This window comes from Tympanuchus pallidicinctus, unplaced genomic scaffold (assembly GCF_026119805.1).
Source record: "Tympanuchus pallidicinctus isolate F22 unplaced genomic scaffold, pur_lepc_1.0 scaffold20, whole genome shotgun sequence".
NCBI classification, from domain to species: domain Eukaryota; kingdom Metazoa; phylum Chordata; class Aves; order Galliformes; family Phasianidae; genus Tympanuchus; species Tympanuchus pallidicinctus.
Genome location: NW_026294722.1, coordinates 4,197,400 through 4,218,091, shown reverse-complemented (window position 1 = coordinate 4,218,091; position 20,692 = coordinate 4,197,400). Strand labels below are relative to the sequence as shown.

At 48.7% G+C, this 20,692-nt stretch overlaps 2 protein-coding genes across 2 annotated transcripts in view; one reads left to right on the top strand and one right to left on the bottom strand.

Annotated features, from left to right (window-relative positions):
* RTEL1 (regulator of telomere elongation helicase 1) overlaps positions 1-3,372 on the bottom strand; it is a 37,825-nt gene extending 34,453 nt beyond the window's left edge. Inside the window, exons 1-6 of the mRNA XM_052683629.1 lie at positions 3,296-3,372; positions 3,037-3,154; positions 1,947-2,145; positions 1,580-1,673; positions 875-956; positions 218-278 (exon numbers count right to left, since the gene is read on the bottom strand). Of these exons, the coding sequence (XP_052539589.1) occupies positions 218-278; positions 875-956; positions 1,580-1,673; positions 1,947-2,145; positions 3,037-3,138 (538 nt within the window). The 5' untranslated portion in view covers positions 3,139-3,154; positions 3,296-3,372. The remainder of the gene's footprint in view (positions 1-217; positions 279-874; positions 957-1,579; positions 1,674-1,946; positions 2,146-3,036; positions 3,155-3,295) is intronic.
* A 4,761-nt stretch (positions 3,373-8,133) lies between these two features.
* STMN3 (stathmin 3) lies at positions 8,134-20,356 on the top strand. The gene is made up of 5 exons (XM_052683628.1): positions 8,134-8,326; positions 16,084-16,179; positions 16,643-16,818; positions 17,280-17,471; positions 18,159-20,356. The coding sequence occupies exons 1-5, from the start codon at positions 8,308-8,310 to the stop codon at positions 18,216-18,218; spliced, it is 543 nt and encodes a 180-aa protein (XP_052539588.1). The 5' UTR covers positions 8,134-8,307; the 3' UTR covers positions 18,219-20,356.
* The last annotated feature ends 336 nt before the right edge of the window (positions 20,357-20,692 follow it).

The following is a 20,692-nucleotide window of genomic DNA, read 5'->3' as shown; positions in this document are numbered from 1 at the left end:
GGTGCCCCACCAGGACTTCCTGCTACCCTGCTCATCACACTCATCCACTTCTTAACATCTTGGTCTCAAAAAACATGAATGCAGACACAGCACACACACACATATATGCACACCACATGCAGATGCACACAGAGACTCTGCCTGCTCTTTCAGACTTCTCCACCTGCCTAGCAGACAGTTCCAACAAATGGGGCTTTATTTCCACAGCCAAACTCACCTTCCACATTGTTATAGAAGTGACAAGCACGAGCCATCACTTTCTTTCGGCACATATAGATCTGCAAAATAAAGCCCTTTTTAGCACAGCTTGTCAAGCACTGTGAAGTGAGCTAAGAGATCAAGAGTTATCCACTATCCATAATGCCACCTAATGAATAAACACAGGCCAGGGTTCTCCAGTTTTAAAATCAGGCATCCTTCTGTTCCCCAGAGGTTACACTGTGTGTGTGAGTGGCACAGAACTCACATGTTCGAAGGAAATTTGCTTATATTTTACTACTACAGTCTTTGACATCACTCAAAGATCACAGGTAAAGCAATCATTGAAGCATTATTTTTAAATGGTTGTTGCCATTGAAAAACATTGAAGTGCAGACCTGAATAAACTGTAAACTATTAATCGCCCCTCATCTTCTGTGCAATCACAACCTCCTTCAAATGGAAAATGCTACCAAAAATGCCAAATTAAATTTTGCACTAAAATAGATATGGCAAGTTCCACAAAACTCATGAAAAAAATGAGTATCTTTCATTACAGCCTCCAGTGATAAAGCACTGATAAAGCAACGTCAAGCTTAAGAACTACACATTTTATGTCAAAATAAAGAACAGCCTGGCATGTTCTTGTTACACATTTTCAAGGCTCTGTTCTCACCTGCATGTGGTTACTCTCCTGTCGTTTCACTTCAGGATTGATGCAAAGCTGCTCTCTGGAACCCAAAACACATATCTTTGGCCTGTTCAAACAGAATATACAAACCTGGTGTTAAAAATACAGCAAGAAAGAACGCAGTTGAACAAACCTACGTGGGGCTTAATATCTCAAATAACGAGAAGTTCATGAGAAATGGATGAGCATAAAAACAGGCCAGAATCATAACCAAGGAGTTAGTCTGTTTACAGCAGCCACAGATAGGCTTCCTAGTACTACACTTCTCCCAAGAACAGTGGGAGGTAATGAGTAGCAGCTTACATCATGCTGTAGAAAATCTGGGTTTTGTTATGACAGATCAGCCAGATAAGCTGGGGCTGCCACCTACTGCAAGCTTCTCGAGAGGCAGCTGCCATTCTTACATGAATAAGATTATGACAAGAAGTGAAGCAAGGAATTTGTGTGAAATAAATGTGTGAAATAAAGAACCTAAACCAGACTGAATTCAGGAAATTCTACAAGTGAAGGAAAAAAAAAACAACAATGAAGAACTCCAGGTTGTGCACATGCACATTAAGAGAACTAGATTTCAGTACCAGTTTTCTATACCTTCATACATTTATACAGACATAAATTCAGACAGCAACTAGAACAGTATTTTCCTCCACCTTTTCTTTAAATGGGAGCACCATCCTAAATCATATTTACCTGTAGACTGTGTTCTTTAATTCGTTAATGACCTGCGTAAGCTGAGAGTGAGTTCTGGATGCATAAATTATTTTAGGAATGTCTGTGTAATATGCTGTCAAATAGAGGGGAAAAAAAGAGCAGAAAACCACTATTAGCACAACAAGAAGAACATGGGATATTATTAGTTTCCTTTCCCAGCTGGTGCTATGGCAATGATTTGCCTTGTAGAGACAGCAAGATTTTGTCACACAAGTACTCACACACAAAAACAAGCTAAGTGCACTTTTAATACTCCAAAAAAAAAATTAAAAATACATAAATAAAATCAAGTGTTCATTAACATTCCTGCATCACTCCCACTGAGTATAAAAATCAAAGAACTCACTTGGGATGTCACCATCTGTGGCAGCATTGCCCCAGGAAGACATGGGTCTGTCAGGGAAGAGTTCGACTCCATTCATACGCTGTGCAATTTTGCGGGCTGAGATGGTATCTTTGAAATGTTCCCTCCAGGCCAGAGTGGAACAGAGCAGGCATAGGGTCTTTCCTGTTCCTGTAGGGCTCTCTAGAATGCCGTTTACTTTCTTTATTGAAGAGAAATAAAAGGAATAAGGGAAAAATGGGTAATTTAGAGGTTCAGCCAGAGCAACTGCATAGGGCTGTGCTTTCTCATACAACAGAAAAATATGTATCAATATAAAAGTTTATAAGCTGGGATTGTTTAGTCTGGAGAAGAGGAAGCTCAGAGGAGACCTCATTGCTCTCCACAACTTCCTGACGGGAGGTTGTGATGAGGAGGGGTTCAGCCTCTTCTCCTCAGCAAACAAACAAACCCGAGGAAATGGCCACAAGTTGTACCAGAGGTGTAGGTTAGACATAAGAAAGAGCTTTTCCTCTCAGAGAGTGGTCAGGCACTGCAATGGATGCCCAGGGAGGTGGTGGAGTCACCGACCCTGGGGGTGTTCAAGGAAAGGCTGGATGTTGTGTTGAGGGACGTGGTTTAGTGGGAGCTATTGGGAATAGGTGAACGGTTGGACTGGATGATCTTTTAGGTCTTTTCCAACCTTGGTGATTCTATGATTCTATGAAGATATGGTTTAGTGCTTGTGGTAGCAGTGCTAATGGGAGGGTGGTTGGACCAGATGGTCTTGCAGGTCGTTTCCAACCTTGTGATTCTATGATTCTGAAAGCATGACCTGGAGGACCCTCTAACCAACTTAGCGTGCTCAGTCTAAAGCCCAGAGTAAGAGGAACCACAACGCACAACATCTCATCTAAAAAGCCTCTGCTCCCAGATAACACAACAGGATGAGAGGCGATGGCCTCACGGCGCACCAGGAGAGGGTGAGGTTGGGCATTAGGAACCATTTCCTCTCGCAACAGGGGGCGGGGGTTCACCATCCCTGAAGCCGTGGGGATGCGGCACAGAGGGACGCGGGCGGCGGGCACGGCGGGGCTGCGCTCGGCGGTCTCACCGTCTGCAGACACTCGAGCACTTTGGCCATGTACGTCTCCTGGCATTCGTAGGGCTGGAAAGGGAAATCCACCGTCACGCCCCTCAGCGTGATCCTGGGCATCGCTGCCGACCGATCCCTGCAACGGAGCGCGCCGTTAGCAGTCGGTAAGAACCCGGAGACCGACGTGGAAAGGCCGTTCAAAGCCGGTTCAAGGCCGTCCCAACCCGCCCCCCCTCCTGTCCGGGCCCCGCTCGCAGTAACGCTGCCCCCCCCCAACCTTCCGCTCCGCCGTTCGGAATCCCCGCTCCGTGTCACGCGCCCACCCCGCCCCACTCGCGTGGCGTAACTTCCGGCGCATGTCCTCGCGAGACTTCCGGCGTTGCCCAGGAAACGAGGCCTGTGTAGGCCGCGGCGGGGCTCTGAGCAGGCCGCGTTGAGTCCTGGCTGGACCAGGGGCGAGCGAGTGGGGCTGGAGGTTCTGTGCGTCTCCTGTGATCTGTTGTGGAGGTCCTGGGAGCTGCAGGCTGTGAGGAGCCGAGCCCTAATAGTGGTTTGGTCCTCAAGGGCAGCAGGGCCTGAGCCTGAGAGGGGCTTCTCCTCCCTGCTCAGCCACCGTGCGGTTCAGGCACTGGGAGACAGCAGGTCGGTCGCTAAAAGGGGCCAAGAAGCTGCTTCTCTCAGCCTGTGCCCCCTGGACTGTGCCCTTCCGGTGTGTTGGTAGTGGCTGGAGCAGCTCTTCGCCTTGTTATGGGCTCAGCATGATGGGGATGGCTGAGGTTTCTCTCTGGGGCTGCTTTTTGCCCTGCACATCTGGCACCCTGCACAGACCAGCCACGTAGCACAGGGTTTGCTGTGGAGTCAGCCTGCCCCGTAGATAAAGGAATTGTCTCTTTCATTTTGTTGGGCCTCTTGGCTTCTGCAGTAAGAACAGTAGTGAATTTTGGCAGCTGTCTTGCTAAGGGTGAACGTGCTGCTCCTTTGTTCTCCTTTTGCTCCCCTTCTGCCTGCCTTCAGTCTCCTGTCACTGGTGCACGTGGCCAGGAGCTGCCTGGAGGCTGCAGCCCCTCAAACCTCATGTGCCACAACCAGCCCTGAGCTGGGATCTCCATGTGTAAGATTCCAGCAGCTCTTGTAATAAATGGGCAGGTGTGGTTTACCTGGATCCCCAAATTTCACTGAGCTGTATTTTAAGTGCTTACATGAGGAGGAAAAAAATGTTTCAGATGCATCTCCCTGTGTTGTTGCAGCATCCCACGCTGTTAGTTGCTGTGAAGATGCAGAACAGGATGTGGTCTAATTTACTGTATCTTGTCAAATATCTCCTAGCAAACTGCAGGGGGTAACGTTTGCATGTAGAGGTGTTCAAATACTTAACAGACGTTAAATGTGAGTCTGTTGTATAACCTGATCTCAAACTTCTGGTATATTCTGTGTTCAGCTAGGGGAGTTTACTTCTGTGGCTGTTTTGCTTGCCAGTCTTCAAACTCCTTGAGCTGAACTTGCCTGGCTTGTAAACTGTCTTTAACTGCAGCTAATGGGCTGGAGAGATTTGAGTTATTCCTTCTGTGCTTTGTGGTGCTCCACACAAAATGTAACAATTTATTTTGCACCTGTTTCTGAGTGTGCCAGAGAGCTCTAACTCGATATTCATCGTGCAAGAGTATGCTGCAAAAGAAATGACTTATTAAAACTGAAACACCGTGAGAGCGAGCAGTAAGTTTATAATGGAGAATAAAGGTTTAAAAATGATCACAAATACGTGGAATTTTCTGTCATTATAACTTTCCTACACCAAAGAAGAATAACAGCAGCACTATATCAAATCAGATTATTCTTAGGGTTATTTAGGTAGTGTTGATTGAAGCAATGTTACTTTTAGAGAAGAGCTGGAAGGCTACCAAACCCAAAAAAGGAGTGTGAGTCAGCAGCGCTGTTGTCCGGGCCGTGTGAGTCAGCACTGGCTGAGGGCTCCTTATCCTTCTGGAGGATTGGGTCTCTGCACCATTTACCTTACTTGACCAACTCTGCAGTGCCAGCACTGGCGAGCCTCTCATTGCTGCACCTGAGTATTCTAAAATCAGAGAGCAAAATCTCTCAAGGGAGGGATTTGTTTCTCATGAAGAACTGTGGGGGTTCACTGAAGCTGGGACATCTGTTTTATGTTGTGACACAAACACAATAAGCACAAGAATTTGTCTTATGCCTGGACTTTCGTTCTGGTTCCCAGCTCCCTCCGTTCTTTCAAGGCAAAACTTTGAAGAGGAAGAAAGAGAGAGGATAGGAAGGTTCTGAAGAACAAAACAGATCAGCACGGTTACTTGGCGGCCCAGTCCCTATCTAACACTCGTTGGATGATAAACCAAGACAGGAAGACGTGCAGCCAGCTGAGTTTTCCTCACTGCGCGCTCGGGTCGGTGGGTGTTGATTTTTGGATGAACCATCTTTCATTTGAAGCGGTGCCTTCGAGGGGAGAAAAACACACAAAGGAGAAACCTTAAAAAAGACGATTCTCAAACTTCACAGGGAAGGGGGTGTGAGGGCGACTGAAGGGAACTGCAGGGCCTCGTGCCAGCAGAAGGCTTGTGCAGAGCAGAAGCACGAGGTGCACCACCTGTAGTTTTGCTCACAGGCCACCTATGTGGGATTTCTCTTCCCAGTCAAGTGAGAATCTTGAGGAATGGGAGGAGGCTTCAAAGAGCAGCATCAACTGCCTGTGAAATTGCTGCTGTTTGTAGGAAGGATATTTTTCTCCTTTCATACAGGAGATGATTAGGTTGCCATTCATTGTCCTTCTGAGCATGTGTGATGGCTCCCATAGCAACCATCTAAAACTTTTGTTTGGCCACATAATTGTTTGGATCTTTTGAATCCAGGTAACCCAGAGCCTTGATGTCTTTTCCCTGTTGGGTAACAGAAGAACAACAGCTTTCCTCCTTGACACACTCAGACTTTTCACACAGTCATTCTGTCATTAGAAAAATAAGTGAACACCCATTTTACAGATGAAGAAGCTGAAGCAGATGGGATTAATGCTTTGGTGGAAGCTGTACAGCAATCCAGGACCAGAGCTTGCATCTTCACATGCTCCAAATTTGCCCTTTCTCATCTGTGGGTGCTCAGCCCTCCAGCTTTGTACTGCTAACTTCTGCATGTGTGCTGCAGTTGCAGCTGAGCACCCAGAGGTGACCTGAATCCGCAGCTTGCTTTGCACCTTTACATGACTGAAGTAGCACAACCCTTCTCCCTGACCCCATCCCTCTGTACTACGTGGCCTCATTTCTCAAGTGCACAGTGGTTATGAAGAGGAAACAGAATAACCCCGTTGTTTCCTTGCCTTCAAGGAAACATTTTCTTGATTTAATGCTGATGTTGTCGTGGATTTCTTGTATTAGTTAACAATTGCAAGGGGCTGATGGCTGCCCAGTGTGGAACATTTATTATTTCATGCCAACTGAGACAGCTTCTCCCAGCTTGAGACTGCAAACAGGACAGGTAGGTCTCATGCTATTGCCAGGCAATGTGTTATTGCCCTGTATTGCAGCACCATGGAAAAATAGAACTTGTAAAGACATTTAAAATAAGGAAGAACGATCACCCAGTGTAAGAGATGGATCCAGCATTAATTATATTGAATTGATGTGTCAGGTCATCTGGGAAGTGCCATCAGTACTGGAGCTGAAGTGTATGCTGTGTGGCATAACCACTTGCTCCAATGGGACATGTGCCTTGGAAGTGTTCTGTGCCTTTTTCTAAATAAAAGGAAGAAAACTCATGCAATTGATGTCTGGAAGCTTCAGAACATTGCAAGGGGTAGGCAGACCCTGTTTGACCTCCTGGGTGAATCAAAGCCAGAGCTGACGCTGAATGGAGTGGGAGAATTCCAGTCTTGGTGAGCTTGGGATAGCTGTCTTTACCTGCTAATGGGGAAATGGACTCATGAACCATAGGAAACTTCAGCCTGCAGCCCTCAGGATGACCTGTAAAGTCATCGAAATTCAGCCGAAGGAAAAAGCAGGGGATTTACAGCTGGGAAATAAGCCTCGAATGGATGCAGGTAGCAGTTAATTGTCCACTTGGGATTTAAAAAAAATAAATAAATCCTGCTCCAAACACAGAGTGGAAAAATTGTGGATAATGCCAATATTATCCTGAATTAGACTGAAGGTTTTTGTTTCTGTGATAAATCTTTGCATTTGATGTACAGTGTTGGGATGGGGCGCTCGGAGGCTGGGGGAAAGGATAGGAAGAAAGGGCTTTGAGTCTTTCAGTGCATTCAGCAGGCATTGCATGTAGCTCCCATCTCTGTTGCAGCAACGTGAGCAGCCCATGGATCCCTGCAGCTGCTGGGGGGGGCTTGGGAGTGCCTGCATTGCAGTGCACTGGGGGGGCTGCAGCCGGGGGCTGTGCAGGGGGCTGCAGGGCTCTGTGCAAAGCCCAGCTGAGGGAAAATGTGGTGCTTCTGTGGTCCTGAGCGTGGCTGGGGGACGTGCTGCAAAAGCACAGATGTGCTGGCCTCTAGGAGAAGAAACAAAGGGGAGAAATGGTGGAAAATGGAAAAGGAAGAAGAAGAAAAGATGTCCCGATGCCTGAGAAATAATAATAATGAATGCACGCGTATAGGGAGACAGCAGAGTTCCACTGGATTCGGAATGCTCTGTTCTGCTCTTCTGCATCTACTTTTACAACACTTTCACCCCTAACTGCAGCCCCTTTGGTGCCCTGGTGCACAAACTGTGCCTAAAAGCACTGAGCCCATCAGGAACCCCCACCTCCCTGCCTGTTTGGCTGAGAATGCGGCAGGGTTTGGGCTCCGGCTGGGAGCTCCATCCTCCTCATTAGCAGAGCTCAGAGCCGCTCCATCCATTTCATTAAAATACATATATATGAAACGAATGGAATGAGATGAAACGAAAGGAAATGAGAAAAGATGCAAGTAATAAAGATAACAAAGAGAATTAAAAAAAGAAAAGCATTGCTCGTTTTTGCTTTCAACTGATAAAAGGGAAGCAGAGCAGCAGACAAGAAAGGCAGGCAGTGGAGAAGGCCATCTTTTGCCGGAGCTGGGTGTGTCTGCCCCCCACCCACCCACACCGCCCCCCCCCCTCCCCATCACCCCCCTCCTCCCGGCTCCGCAGTTCTGGCAGCGGGCGGACGGGGAGGGACCGCCGTCAAAGCCGCCCGGAGGAGCCGGAGCCGCTCATTGCCGCCGCCGCGGATCCGCCCGTCCCTCCGCTCCATCCCCGCTCTGCGGGCGCTCCGCTTCGACCTCGCCTCCCCGTACCCGGCAGCATGGCCAGCACCGTCTCAGGTAGGGCTGCTCGTTACCCTTCTTCTCTTTATATTCATATATATATAGATATATATGGAGGTTTTTGGATTATTGATTGATTTTTTTTTCCCTTCGCCTGTGCTGCTTTGGATGCATTGTTCCCCACCGCCCAGCACACACCCCCTGGTGCGAGGCAGTGGGTGCTCCTTGGATTTTAATAGCGATCCACCCGTGATAAATGTGCCTATTTATGCTATGGCTGCTGCTATGTTGCACCATCCGACGGCGCTGCTTGCCAATTCACGGCTATTTCTGCAGTGTGATGCAGCTTTCTTTTTATTCCCTTTAATAAACGTGCATGGGGTGTAGCTGGATGCAGAGAAATGCCAAATGGCGTTTCCCTACAATTCGGTTGTGTGAAGATTATAGATTGCTTAAATGGATATTGCTTAAATGGATATTGGAAAGAAAGATGTGGAGAATTAAAAATCCCTTTAAAAAAAAAAAGCCTAAACCCAACCTGGGTGCGCTGCTGTGCGATCTCCCAGCTCCCCACCCTGTGTTTCTTTCATCAGGAGATGCTCCAGGGGAGCGGTCCTCTGATGGCGCTGGTGAAGCAGTGCTGCAGGGCAGCCCCCCTCCCTCCCTCCCTCCTCCTGCAGCAGCGCTGGGGCTCTGGGTGGGCTCTGCTCCCCCTAAAAATGATCCTCGTCCCTTTGAGCCGGAGAGCAGGAATTGAAATGGCTGGGGGTTGGGCAGAGGAGAAAATCCTGCATTGATACAGCGGGCAGTGGGTGTGTTCAGAGGGTCTTTCTCTTTTCCCTTAAAAAAAAAAAAATACATAGAAGTTTCTGGAGAAAACACAGTGCATAAAGAGGGGCTTGGGTGGGTGAAGCTGAACCATGCAGGGCTGGGGTGTGGGACTGAATAGGAAGGGAAGACAAAAAGGAAATGTGGGGAGTGCTTTGTGCCCCCTCTGTGGCAGAGAAGCAGGCAGAAGGCAGCAGGCAGCACCCCTGCCTCTTCCCCTGCCCTTTGCTGGGTCCTTCTAAGCGTTCTCTGTTCTTTTCTCCTTTTAAAAGGGATGGAAAGATGGGAGGTTTTGTGGGGTGGGTGAGGTGCGGTGGGCTTTGCATGCAGCTGTAGGTGGGGAAGCAGCACATCAAAAGGTGTCCGAGTGGTTGGAAATCTTCAGCCATTCCATGCATTCGTGCAAGTGCTCCTGTGTCAGGGCGTACTGGGAGGTGCCCCCCAGCTGTTCCCACCCTATGATGGGGCTGGGGATGTTTGCAGCTGGGAAGAGGACATGGAGCCACTTAGGGGGACACAGCAGACTGCTCGGCCATGACACCAAGGGCGCAGCAAACTCAGCACAGGCAAGGTGCTGCATGCATCCCCCATTTGGTGCATTCTTGCTTTCCCAGCCCCATGCCTGTGCCACATTTCACCTGCTGGAAGATGCAGTTTTATTGCCAGGGCAGACTTTGGATCGTGCAGAAGTGTGTGCTTCACAAAACCATGCTTTTTGTAGCTCTCTGCAAGCACAGAAGTGATGTCAGGGGGTTGAAAGGCAGGGCTGTGGCAGGAGGAGAGCAAGGCTGAGCCTCGCCCAGCATTGCAGTGAGCAGCTTCCCACCAGCTGCTGTCTCCATAGCAGGAACAGCCTGGAAAAGTGGAGAAAAAAAGGCAAGCTGTTCCTTAAAATAAGGGGAAAAAAAATCTTGTTTTCTCTCTTCATTATCCCCAGCCAAAGCTAATCCACGCTGCAGGGAGAGCAGCTGCAATTGTCTGCAGCTGGTGCCCAGGGGCTGATTCCCCCTTGGGAAGATTTTCTTGGGATTGTTCAAACAAATTGCTGGAATGATAAGAAACAGGGCTCGCTTCCCCCCGGCCCAGCACTCAGCACTGCTTTCCACCTTCATTTTTTGCTGGCCAGGATTGTGCCTGCTAGTGCAGAAGCTGAGGGAGCAGCAGCACATGCTCAGTGCAGGTTCAGCTGCAGTGCTGCAGGGCCGGAGCCCCACACACCCTCCTGCAGCAGCTGGACAAAGCTTCGTGCTTCCTGCAGCTCCTCATGGGATCCTGTGGGGCTCTACAAGGCTGGAGTGGTTCCCATCGTGTGTAGGTGTCTGGGCTGAGCAGAAGCTGGGAGCACCAGCTCCCTACATAGAGATTATGAAATGATGCAGTAAGGTGGGAGCCCCATGGGCTTTTCTTGGATGCTGGTGTCTGAGAAGGAGGAGCCGAGAGGAGCTGCTGCTTGGCGTTCATGGATCCTGGAGTTTTCCCATCTCCACTGAAACGTCAGAGTTCTATGGCCTGACATGGGCATGGGTTGCCCTCTTACTCCCTGTTCTGAATGGTGTTGATGGACACCAATCAGCATTGCTCCATACCTTCATTTCTACTACTGGTGACATTCAGGGCTCTTTCTGCCACGCCTCTCCATCACAGCGCTCTCAACAAATCACTATCTATTTTCTCTATTGTTGATAGAGTGCATATGGCCTGTCTTAGATATTTATGGTACTTTTATTGGGACTTCAGTTTTGCAAGCCAAGAGAACCTCTTGCAGGCATTTCTTTTTGATTTAATTTTTTTAAATGTTGTCTCCAAGCAGAGGATCTGAATCTTTAAGTAATATATTTTCTTTCTAAAATATCTTCACTGGTGGCACCATGTTGGTTACCCTCAGATATCTCAAAATTCTCCTATGCAGAAGGGACCTGAACTGCTGCTCATATCATCAGCTGTGATTTAGAAATACAAAAGAGTTAGAGAGCAACCAAGGTCCATGTGAATGCACTGTAGCACTTTGCACATCCCAGCTGGTGGAGAGCGGCTCAGGATATTTTCTGACAGCCCTTTTATTCTTTTGAAGTACCTCGACATGTTCAGTGCCATACTGCAGAATCTTGTGTTCTCTGGAAGTGTTTATAGAAATAATATCTCTGTACAAGGTGCCAGTACAATAATCCCCAGTTAAGGTAAAGGAAACCAGAATCCAAAGGGACCAAACAGCTGCCTGTGGCTCAGCGTGACATGGAGCTCCTCACTTTGTCCCATGAACAGCTCATCCTATTCCAAGCTATTTGAAAGCAGCTTTTCTTTGTTTTATCCAACTATGACTACATTTGTCCCAAACCTGCACTCTGGGACAGCTGCCTCCATTTTGGCTCCTTCAACTGCTTTAGCAAGCAACCCAGTCCATGCTTTTCTATTTCCTGGTGACCATTCACTAACACACTCAGGCTCCTGGCTCTCTGCTGCCCTACTCAGACCCTTCTCCCTTGCTCAGCCAGGAGAAGGGGAAATCTCCTTGATTATTTTCCTGCAAAACACTCCACGTGTTCAGCATTGGAGAGTGAGCGATTTGCTCATTTATTGGCTGTGCGTAACGCGGGTTGATGTTGCATACACGAGTTGCAAATGAAACCTGGGAGGGAATGAGGCAGGTAATAGGAAACCACTTCTGGGGATGGCTCAGCAGATGTCCGACAGCAGGCAGATTCTTCATGTCTGTCCTCGTGAGCGATTCCACCTGCACCCACTGCACCTTTTGGGTCTCTATAGAAATGGAGATGCATCAGTCTCGTTCCTCAGGATCCCACTGCTTTCACTGGTTGCCCTTCCTCTTTTGGCTGTGTGAGCTCTCGTGCTGCTCTGGTTTGGGATGTGGTGGAGGAAGAAGAAGGAAGTGAGTTGGACTGAGGCAAAGGCCTTGCTGTCAGCTTGATGGCAATGAGATTATCTCCATCCTGTTGTATTCTCAAAGCTTATCAAAGGTTGTGGTTGCTTTTGTTGTGCATGTGGCATAGCATTCTTTATTCTGAAAGACCCAGATCACTGATTTTTCTTTGCTTTCTGTTTGTATTTTAGCTACTTTTACAATTGGACCATTCTCTTCTTATTGCGGTATAATATTCTTCACAGACACAATTTTTTACTTTTCCAAAGTTATATTTGCAAAACAAGTGATTTTCTTCTAATAACCTTCTTTTGACCTTACTACCAAATACGGCACATTCAGTCTCATCCGTTTTAATTCTCTGAGTTCACACAAATATTCTTAATGTGCCTCTGGTTCATTATGACTTACACTGTACTGATGTTGTGCCTTACCAGCCCTGTTCTATTTTGCTGGACATCATTAAACATCTAACAAAAGGCAGGCTAATCAGACAGCCTTCAGCTTCCTTTCATCTGGTCAAGAAGCGAAGAACCAGAATTTTTGACCAATATTGTGTTGGAAATGGGAAACCCCATGGTCCGAGCACATCACCAGTGGGAGACGGTTCACGTTGCTCATGCCCTGTGCCCATCCCCAGCCACTTCTCTGTTTCCTGCTCCACAGCCACTCAGGGAGTAACTGGTGTCCCTGGGGCTTAACTTGAAAATAAACACTTCACATGGACAAATGCTGTGTGTAGCGCTTGTGGGAAGCAGCTGGAATATGAGGATGCATTATGTACTGCACAGCACTAGAGGGAGCACAGGAAATGGGTCACTGGAGAGGAAGGAAGCTGAGAGCATGTTCATTTCTTGACAGGTTGGTAGAGGCTTTGGAATCTGCCTTGCTCTCCTTGCGACAGGGAGGAAGTAGTCTGACTCGTGCAATATAGACAGTGCAGGGAAAAGTTGGATGAAACGTTTTAATTAAGATTAATTCTTGAATGTTGTGTGCAGTGGCATTGAAATAGAGCAGAATCAGATGGTGCTTGTTACTGGGCATAAATATTCAGAAGTATTGCTCCTTTTTAGATAGTATTGTCATTTAATGGCTACCTGGGGTCCCATGAAACAAAAAATAAAGTTTACTCCACCTTACAGGATGCTTAAATAACAAGTCCAGCTTTTCCAGTCTAAATGTTATTGAAATATGTAGATCTGTGCACTGGAAGGCACATGATCTTTCCTGGCAGCAGCTCATTGCATGTAATTCTCTGGCCAACCAGCTGTCTTGTCTTGCTTCAGGAATGATTCCCCCTGACACAAGTATGTCCTCAGAACTTTACATCTATTGGTAAATATGAGTGCAGGCACTCCTGAGGTAAGTTGATGCGTGCAAGGTTTCCAGTAGTGGTCTTTTGCCCTGGGAGCTTTAAGCATTCTCTTTTTGATGCAACTGAAACTGAAAGTCTTGCTTCAGGAGACCTTGGATTTAATCTCCTTTGACACAGTTTCTTAAACAGTGACTCAGTGGTTATGTTCCCTACTTTTATTTGCAGTGTTATAAATCTTCCCCAGCTGAGCAAAATGGAGCACTCTCAAGGGATCATTCAAAAATATATTGGAAAAAAAAACCTGACACTGAGTTTGAGACCATTTCCAGAGGAACGATTGCCTCGGTGGCCTGACATTGTGAGCCTGTACAAATGCCCTGAGTGACAGCTGCGACTGCTCCCCTGGCTGCAGTATCTGTTTGTAAATGTTCGGTTTGGTTTTGATTAATTGCAGTCACGTTTATGTGTGAGCAACTGTGAAAGAAATTTAATGGTCCAGCCTGGTAAGTTTCAATCTACACCAATAAATAATTAAATGCCAAGATAGAAAAATAACTTGCCCTCGGAGACCTTAGACTAATTTCTGTTCTGAGAGGGTTGGACAACCCTCAAGATAAAGAGGTGAGTAGCAGTGAACAGATTGATGTTCAAACCCTACGTCAGCAAAATCCCCACCTGAATTCAGCTTCCCATCTCATTTACAATGCCAAATCAAGCCGAACTGCATAGAACCAGGATCTCCCTCTGCTCACTGAATTTATTTTCTTATCTTAGCCTACTGACAGCGTGTTGGACACATGTAACACCTATTTTCTAAAAACGACCTGGGGATGAGGTCATTGCGATGGTTCTCCCGTGGGTCCGTATTTCCTCTTTTTCACGTAGAACCCCCGGCCTTGGCGCTGCCCGGGGTGGTGCTGAAGGGACAGCTCCGCGCGGGGGATCGCGGGGATGGGGGCGGTGGTGCTGAAGGGACAGCTCCGCGCGGGCCGTGTTCTGTCCGGGGCTGGGCCGGGGGGATTCCCGCCCCACTGCCGCCTTTCCCGTTGTTTTTCCCCGGACCAAACCTGCGGTTGCCATGGATTTGTCTGGTAGCGAGGGCTGCCCTAATGGTGGGGCTCTTTGGCTCTTCGCCCCGCAGCACGCCGGTCTCTGGGGCTGGCAGTTCTCAGCCTTTCTCCTTCGGCCCGTGTGCCCGCACGCTGCTAATTGCATCTGACGGCTGGCGCCGGGGTGCAGCTGCTGGCTCCAGCTCCGGGAGAAGGACGCAGACCACTTCCAGGGCTCATTAAAGCGCTGCCACAGCTCAGTGGAGCGATGTCCTTTTGTCCTCTTCTCTCCTCTTCATTTTAATTGACAGAGAGGGACGGTCAGTTTGTGCTACAGAAGGGAAGCAGGACAGGGAAGATCCCAGTGGAATGAAGGCAGCTGCTAAGAAGTGAAATCACTACAATAGGTCTCCTGAAACGCAGGGCTGCAGCAGACGCTCATCTACACAGAGAACCACAAAATCAGAACTGGGAAGCTACTGAAGTTCAAGTAATGACATATAAAGCATTGTGGTTTATAATAAGTGCTAGGAGTTAAACTGGTGGGTCAGCAATATGGCGTATCTGCTTAATATCTTGGTTTCACACAGGATGAGGCATAATGGTAAAGCAAGGTTCTTAGTGCCCTCTGTTAAGTGATAATGTCTCTCATTGGGTCCAGAGAGCCTCCTCTGGGCTCTTGGCAGCACATTATGAGATATAGTAGCTCAACTGATGCGTGCCACCCTTCTAGCACAATGCTGCTTTCCAAAGTCTTTTTCATTAAGAACAAAATCAAAGATATCCTGCTTGGATTGCTGATGTAAACTATTCATATCCAGCATGCATTTAATAGAAGAACCAAACAGGGCATTAAAATCAGCATGTGGCATGAACTGGGAAAAGTTCAATACAGATCCCTGCTACAGAGCTGCAGGGACTGTTGGTTAGCCAAAGGAGCGTGTTAAATAGGATGATGTTTTGTAGTTGGGAGGACAAATAAGTGCTGATGTGAAGTATGCTAATAGACCCACTTTTTTCCCCACCTGAATAGCTAAGGGAAAGCAGGGGAGAAGCTGTGTGCACTGCTGTTGTTAGGGCAGCAGCACGTGCACTTGTGAGGGTGCAATGGTGCATCCTCCAGCTGAGCAAACATGAGGGGTCACAGTGACAGAACTCAAAGGGATCATGCATTTCCCTATCCTTTGAAGAATGCCATGGGGACAACATTTGCTGTGATTGCAGTCCATTATCAACCTCTATCTACATGAACCCACCTGTGCCATCCCCTGCCTGCTCCTGCGGTGAAGGAGGTACACTGGAAAGTTGGAAATTCTCTATACAACTGATTTCAGCTTTTCTCTTGACCCTGATGTCAGTAAGTTGCTGAGGGTTGAGAAATTTTGCAAGCTGTCAGTGGGCTTCTGAGTCTGGAACTGTGATGGAGAAAGTGTTTGGGCAGCCATCACTTTGTAGTTCACTACAAGGGCAGAAGCGTGTCTACTCCTAAAGGGAAAATTTTCTTACACCTCTGCAGATGGTAAAATCCTAATGTGTATCTTCCTATGACATTCGCTACACTGGCTGATAATTTAGTTTTCTCTGGTACTCCTTGGGGACACTTGGAAAACCCATAACCGCCTGGAAATCTTCCACAGAAGCTGGCAGCTGTGAATGGTTTTCCCTGGGCCTACTTGCTTCATTTCTCCACGAAAAGGAGCTGCTATTGCCATCAGACTCGTCATTGCTATTTTCTCTTTTTCAGCCTACAAGGAGAAAATGAAGGAGCTATCTCTGCTCTCCCTCATCTGCTCCTGTTTCCACACCCAGCCACATCCCAACACCATCTACCAGTATGGAGGTACGTAACTTGCTCCCACAGAAGCTGCAGAGCCATTGACAAATGCTGTGGCTGACACTTTGCTCCCAATGTGGGCACTCTCATCCTGGGGCAGAAATCCCCATCTCAGCCCAGGGTCCTGCTAAGCCTCCTTCTCCAGTTTATTCTGCATAGATGTGACTCACATTTTCCCTGAAGGATCTGATCCCAGAGGCTGTATAGTTGCTACTGGAGTGACATGCACTTTGTTAACAGCAGTATGGACTTTCTGTAATTGTGCTGTAACTTAAATGAATTAAGTTGACTTAGAGGGGATGAAGCTGATGACTAATCAAGAAATTCTGGAAGTAGAACAAAATTATCCAGGTCAAGACATGGAACTAATGCGATTGTTCCTGTCTGGAGAGCTCAGTGGTGCCCTCAGGTGAAGGCTCTCCTGAGTGTCACAGGTACACAGAGCTCGTTTGTTTTTTTTCCCCCCTAGATATGGAGGTGAAGCAGCTGGATAAGAGGGCATCGGGCCAGAGCTTCGAGGTGATCCTGAAGTCTCCTTCAGATTTGTCTCCTGAGAGCCCCATCCTTTCCTCTCCCCCCAAGAAGAAGGACCTGTCCCTGGAGGAGCTGCAGAGGAGGCTGGAGGCTGCAGAGGAGAGGAGGAAGGTAACGCGATGTCCTGAAGCAGCAGTGGTAGTGGTACATTGCCCCAAACCCTAAAAAAATGGCTGATCAGGAGCAATCTAAAATCAAAAGTGACTGCTGATGGTGTTCTTAGGTATTATTGAGCTATAGTCAGGTGAGACATGGAGAGGATGCAGTTCTGCAACCTGGTTTAGGCAGGAAATTGGATGTGGTGGCCATAATTGTCCTCTGTTCCTAGAACTGCACAGCTGTATGGAGCCCTGTCTGATCCCACGTGCATGGCCATGCCATGGGGAGTTCTTAGCAGCTGATGCGGATGTGACAGCTGGTCACAAAGCCAGATCAGCCTCAAGCCTTGCTGTTACAACAGCTGCCTGTGCTATTTCCCACATCACTGTGAACGCCTTCTGGAGGGAGGAGGTCAGCAAAGCTCTGTGGGGTCCGGAGCAAGGCTGAGGGATGCTGTCCCATTGCCTCACCAGACCCAGGAGGCACAAGTGCTGAAGCAGCTGGCGGAGAAACGGGAGCACGAGCGGGAGGTGCTGCACAAGGCACTGGAGGAGAACAACAATTTCAGCCGCCTGGCTGAGGAGAAGCTCAACTACAAGATGGAGCTGAGCCGGGAGATCCGCGAGGCGCACCTGGCTGCCCTGAGGGAGCGGCTGCGTGAGAAGGCGAGTGTGTGGGGTGCTGGGGGGTCTGGGGAGGTCATGGGGTCGTAGGGTCATAGATATCGTGAGTTGGAGGGAACCCAAAGGGGTGGTGGAGTCCTGCTTATGGTTTCACTCAGGACCTCCCAACATTGCAACCGTGTTTCTGAGGCATTCTGATGGCCGTGTTGTCCAAGCGCTTCTTGAACTTGTGTCGTGTGCAAAGTGGTGGATGCCCCATCCCTGGAAATGTTCGTGAAGTTCAGGCTGGCTGGGGCTCCAAGCGTCTGACTGAGCTGTGGGCGTCCCTGTCCATTGCAGGGGAGCTGGGCTCGATGGCCATTAAGTGTCCCTTCCAACTCAAATGATTCTATGATTCTATGACCACTGCCCTGGGAAACCTGTTCTGTGCCCAGCTCCCCTCTGCTGAAGAACCCTTTCCTAACACCCAGCCTGACCTTCCCCTGGCACAGCTCCATGCCATTCCCTCATCTGCAGGGCTGCAGCAGGTTGGTATTGCTCCACTTCTGCCCTGCAATGCTTTGCTTCTTACAGGCGAATCCCCCTGTCCTCGGGGTACAAACCATGTATGCGGGACAGGAGGAAAACAGAGCAGGCAGGAGCAGACACTGTTAGCTCTCATTGCTCACCCACAGCCCTCGGCTTGCCTTTAGGACTGACCACCTCGTGTCCTCTCTCCTGTTTTTGCAGGAGCTGCACGCAGCTGAAGTCCGCAGGAACAAGGAACAGCGGGAGGAGATCTCTGGATAAAGGGCTTTTCTACACATCTAGCACCTGATTCCTGTCAACAATCCGACCGACCGACACGTTTTATTTTGTTTGTCTAGATGCAGCGTTTGGTTCTCCATCCCTCCCCCCCCATCCCCTGGTGTTTGTCCCCCCAGCAACACGCTTCTCTGTCTGCATCCTTAATCGTTCGGTGCTTGTGGGGAGTCACAGGTCGTAGAGACCTCTCAGCAGAATAGCAGCTAGTTCACCTGAAATAGAGATCAGTCAATCAAACAGCTTCTTTGGAGGGTTTGTCCTTTTTTCTTTTTTTAAAAAAAAATATTTCTTAAATTCATGTAAAAATTGAGATATGAATAAATTCAACCAGCAGTGTCACAGAGATACAGAACTCTTATCCGGGGGCTTTTACCACTCTTGGTGTTTGCTCTGAGCTAAGTATCAGGATAACAAGGAGTGATCGCTTCTGTACGTAAGCAGAGCAATGAGCAGAATGTCAGTGAGTGCCAGGCTGGCTGCACGGCGCTGCCACGTGGCTCCCAGCCATTCCTGCAGCCAGGGTAGGCAGCAACCCAACGTCCTTATCTTGAGTGAATCTTTGGCAGCCGCTGTGAAAACAGGGGAGGGTCTCAGCACAGAGCTTGGTGCCATGTCATATAACGTCCCCAATCCCATCCTTGTCCCCAGCCCCCTCCCTGTCTTCACATCCATGTCTCCTTGCCCATCTCCATCCCCATCTCTGTCCCCGTCTCTGGTGGCTGCAGGCTGAGCCTCCTGCCCCCATGGGCTCTGTCAACTCAGCTCTGCAGAACCACAGGAGGGCCCTCAGTCTGCAGGCTGCCAGCCCTCCATGGTCACCTCGGAAAGCAGGGACAGGACATGGTGGTGAGGCTGCCTGCTGGCAGGGAGGACGTCGCTCTTCCCAAGGATGGATGTGGCTCAGTGGATGCTGAGGACAGGGAGATCCTGAGCAGCACTTTGGGATAAGGACTTACCAGCAGCACTGGATGAGGTGGAGCTGAGCAGGAGCAGTTCTGCAGGAAGGGTGAGGAGGTGTTCCCATGCTCATTTCTTGGCTATCTTTAGCTTTTCAAAGCCTATTTTTAAGCGAATGTTGTCTCTTGGTAGAGGTAGGGATGAGTGAAGGATATGCAAGTGTGACAGTGGTAGGTGACAGCAGTGTGATGCAGACAGGTGGCTGCCAGCCTGGGGCTTCCTCTGCTGCTATTGCCATGGTCTGGGAGGCAGCTGAAGTCCCAGCACTGCAGGGCTGTGCCCTGGGGACCTTGCACCCGTTCTGCCACTGCCTTGAAAAGCTGAGAGGAAACATTGCATCCAAAACATTGCATGGAATTGGGTCCAACTGTGCATGGGATGCAATGCTGAGCAGCCACCCAGTCTGTGGTGGGATTTGGGGCAGGAGGTGATGAGGGTTACCATGTGCAGTGCTTTGGTGCTGCGCTTTGGGCAGGGCAGCATGCAGGGGGGGGCTGCTGGGGTCCCTTGTGCTGTGTGTGGAGCAGAGGGGGTTACCCCATTCCTGGAGGTGGGATGGAGCCCTGAGCAGCTTGATCTGGTGGAGGTAACCAGCTCACGACAGGGGGGTGGTCTTTAAGGTCCCCTCCAACCCAAGCCATTCCATGACTCCACGATTTGCGCCACAGGCTGCGTGCTTCCCTTTCCATCCCTCCCAAAAAGCATTGCTGGCTCAGTTAGGACCTGACGTTTTCTGTCTCAGGTATGCTTTAATTACACACCAAACAAATGGTTACGACCAAAAAAGAAAAGAAAAGAAAAGAAAACCCACCCAAAAAGCCAAAGGGCAGCACTGCTGGAGGTCTGACCCTGAGCTCTTTGCTGATCTCCCCACAAGTCCCCGAAGATCCAGGAGCAACCCCTCCACGGCCATAGAGCATTTCTGGGGCAACTCTGCTCCTGCAGGAAGGGCCAACCCTGGTGCTGGGGTACTGCAGAGCACTGGGGGCAGAGAGGGAACTGGAGAGGAACCGAGGGTTGACTTTCTTAGCAGTAGCCAATGATCCGTTTATAGTAGCAGCTGTCTTAGATACGCATCGTTGTAGAGCCAGCATCACTTCATCCATATAGTGACAAGAAATTAAAAAGAGGAAAAAAAACATGTTTAAAAAAAAAAAAAAAACAAACCTAATTTTAAAAAGTAATTTAAGCAAAATGTTTGTGTGTAAGAAAGGGTTGAAACTGTCACATGTCTGTGTCCCACGCTGGTGGGATCTGAGAAGGTATCCGCGAGATGTTGACCCCGTCCTGCTCTCTGTGGTGCTGAGTGTTTGCTTGGTGTGTACTTCTGACCTGGAGCTTGTTGTAAATACTGTTTTTAGTACTATGATTATTACTATGATGATGATTATTCTCTGAAATGTTGTACTGATGAGCAGGAGTCCTAAAGGAGAGAGATGAGCACCTTCCCTCCGGAGCGAGGCTGTGGCGCTCACCCAGGGATGGCACACAGATGTTCGTGC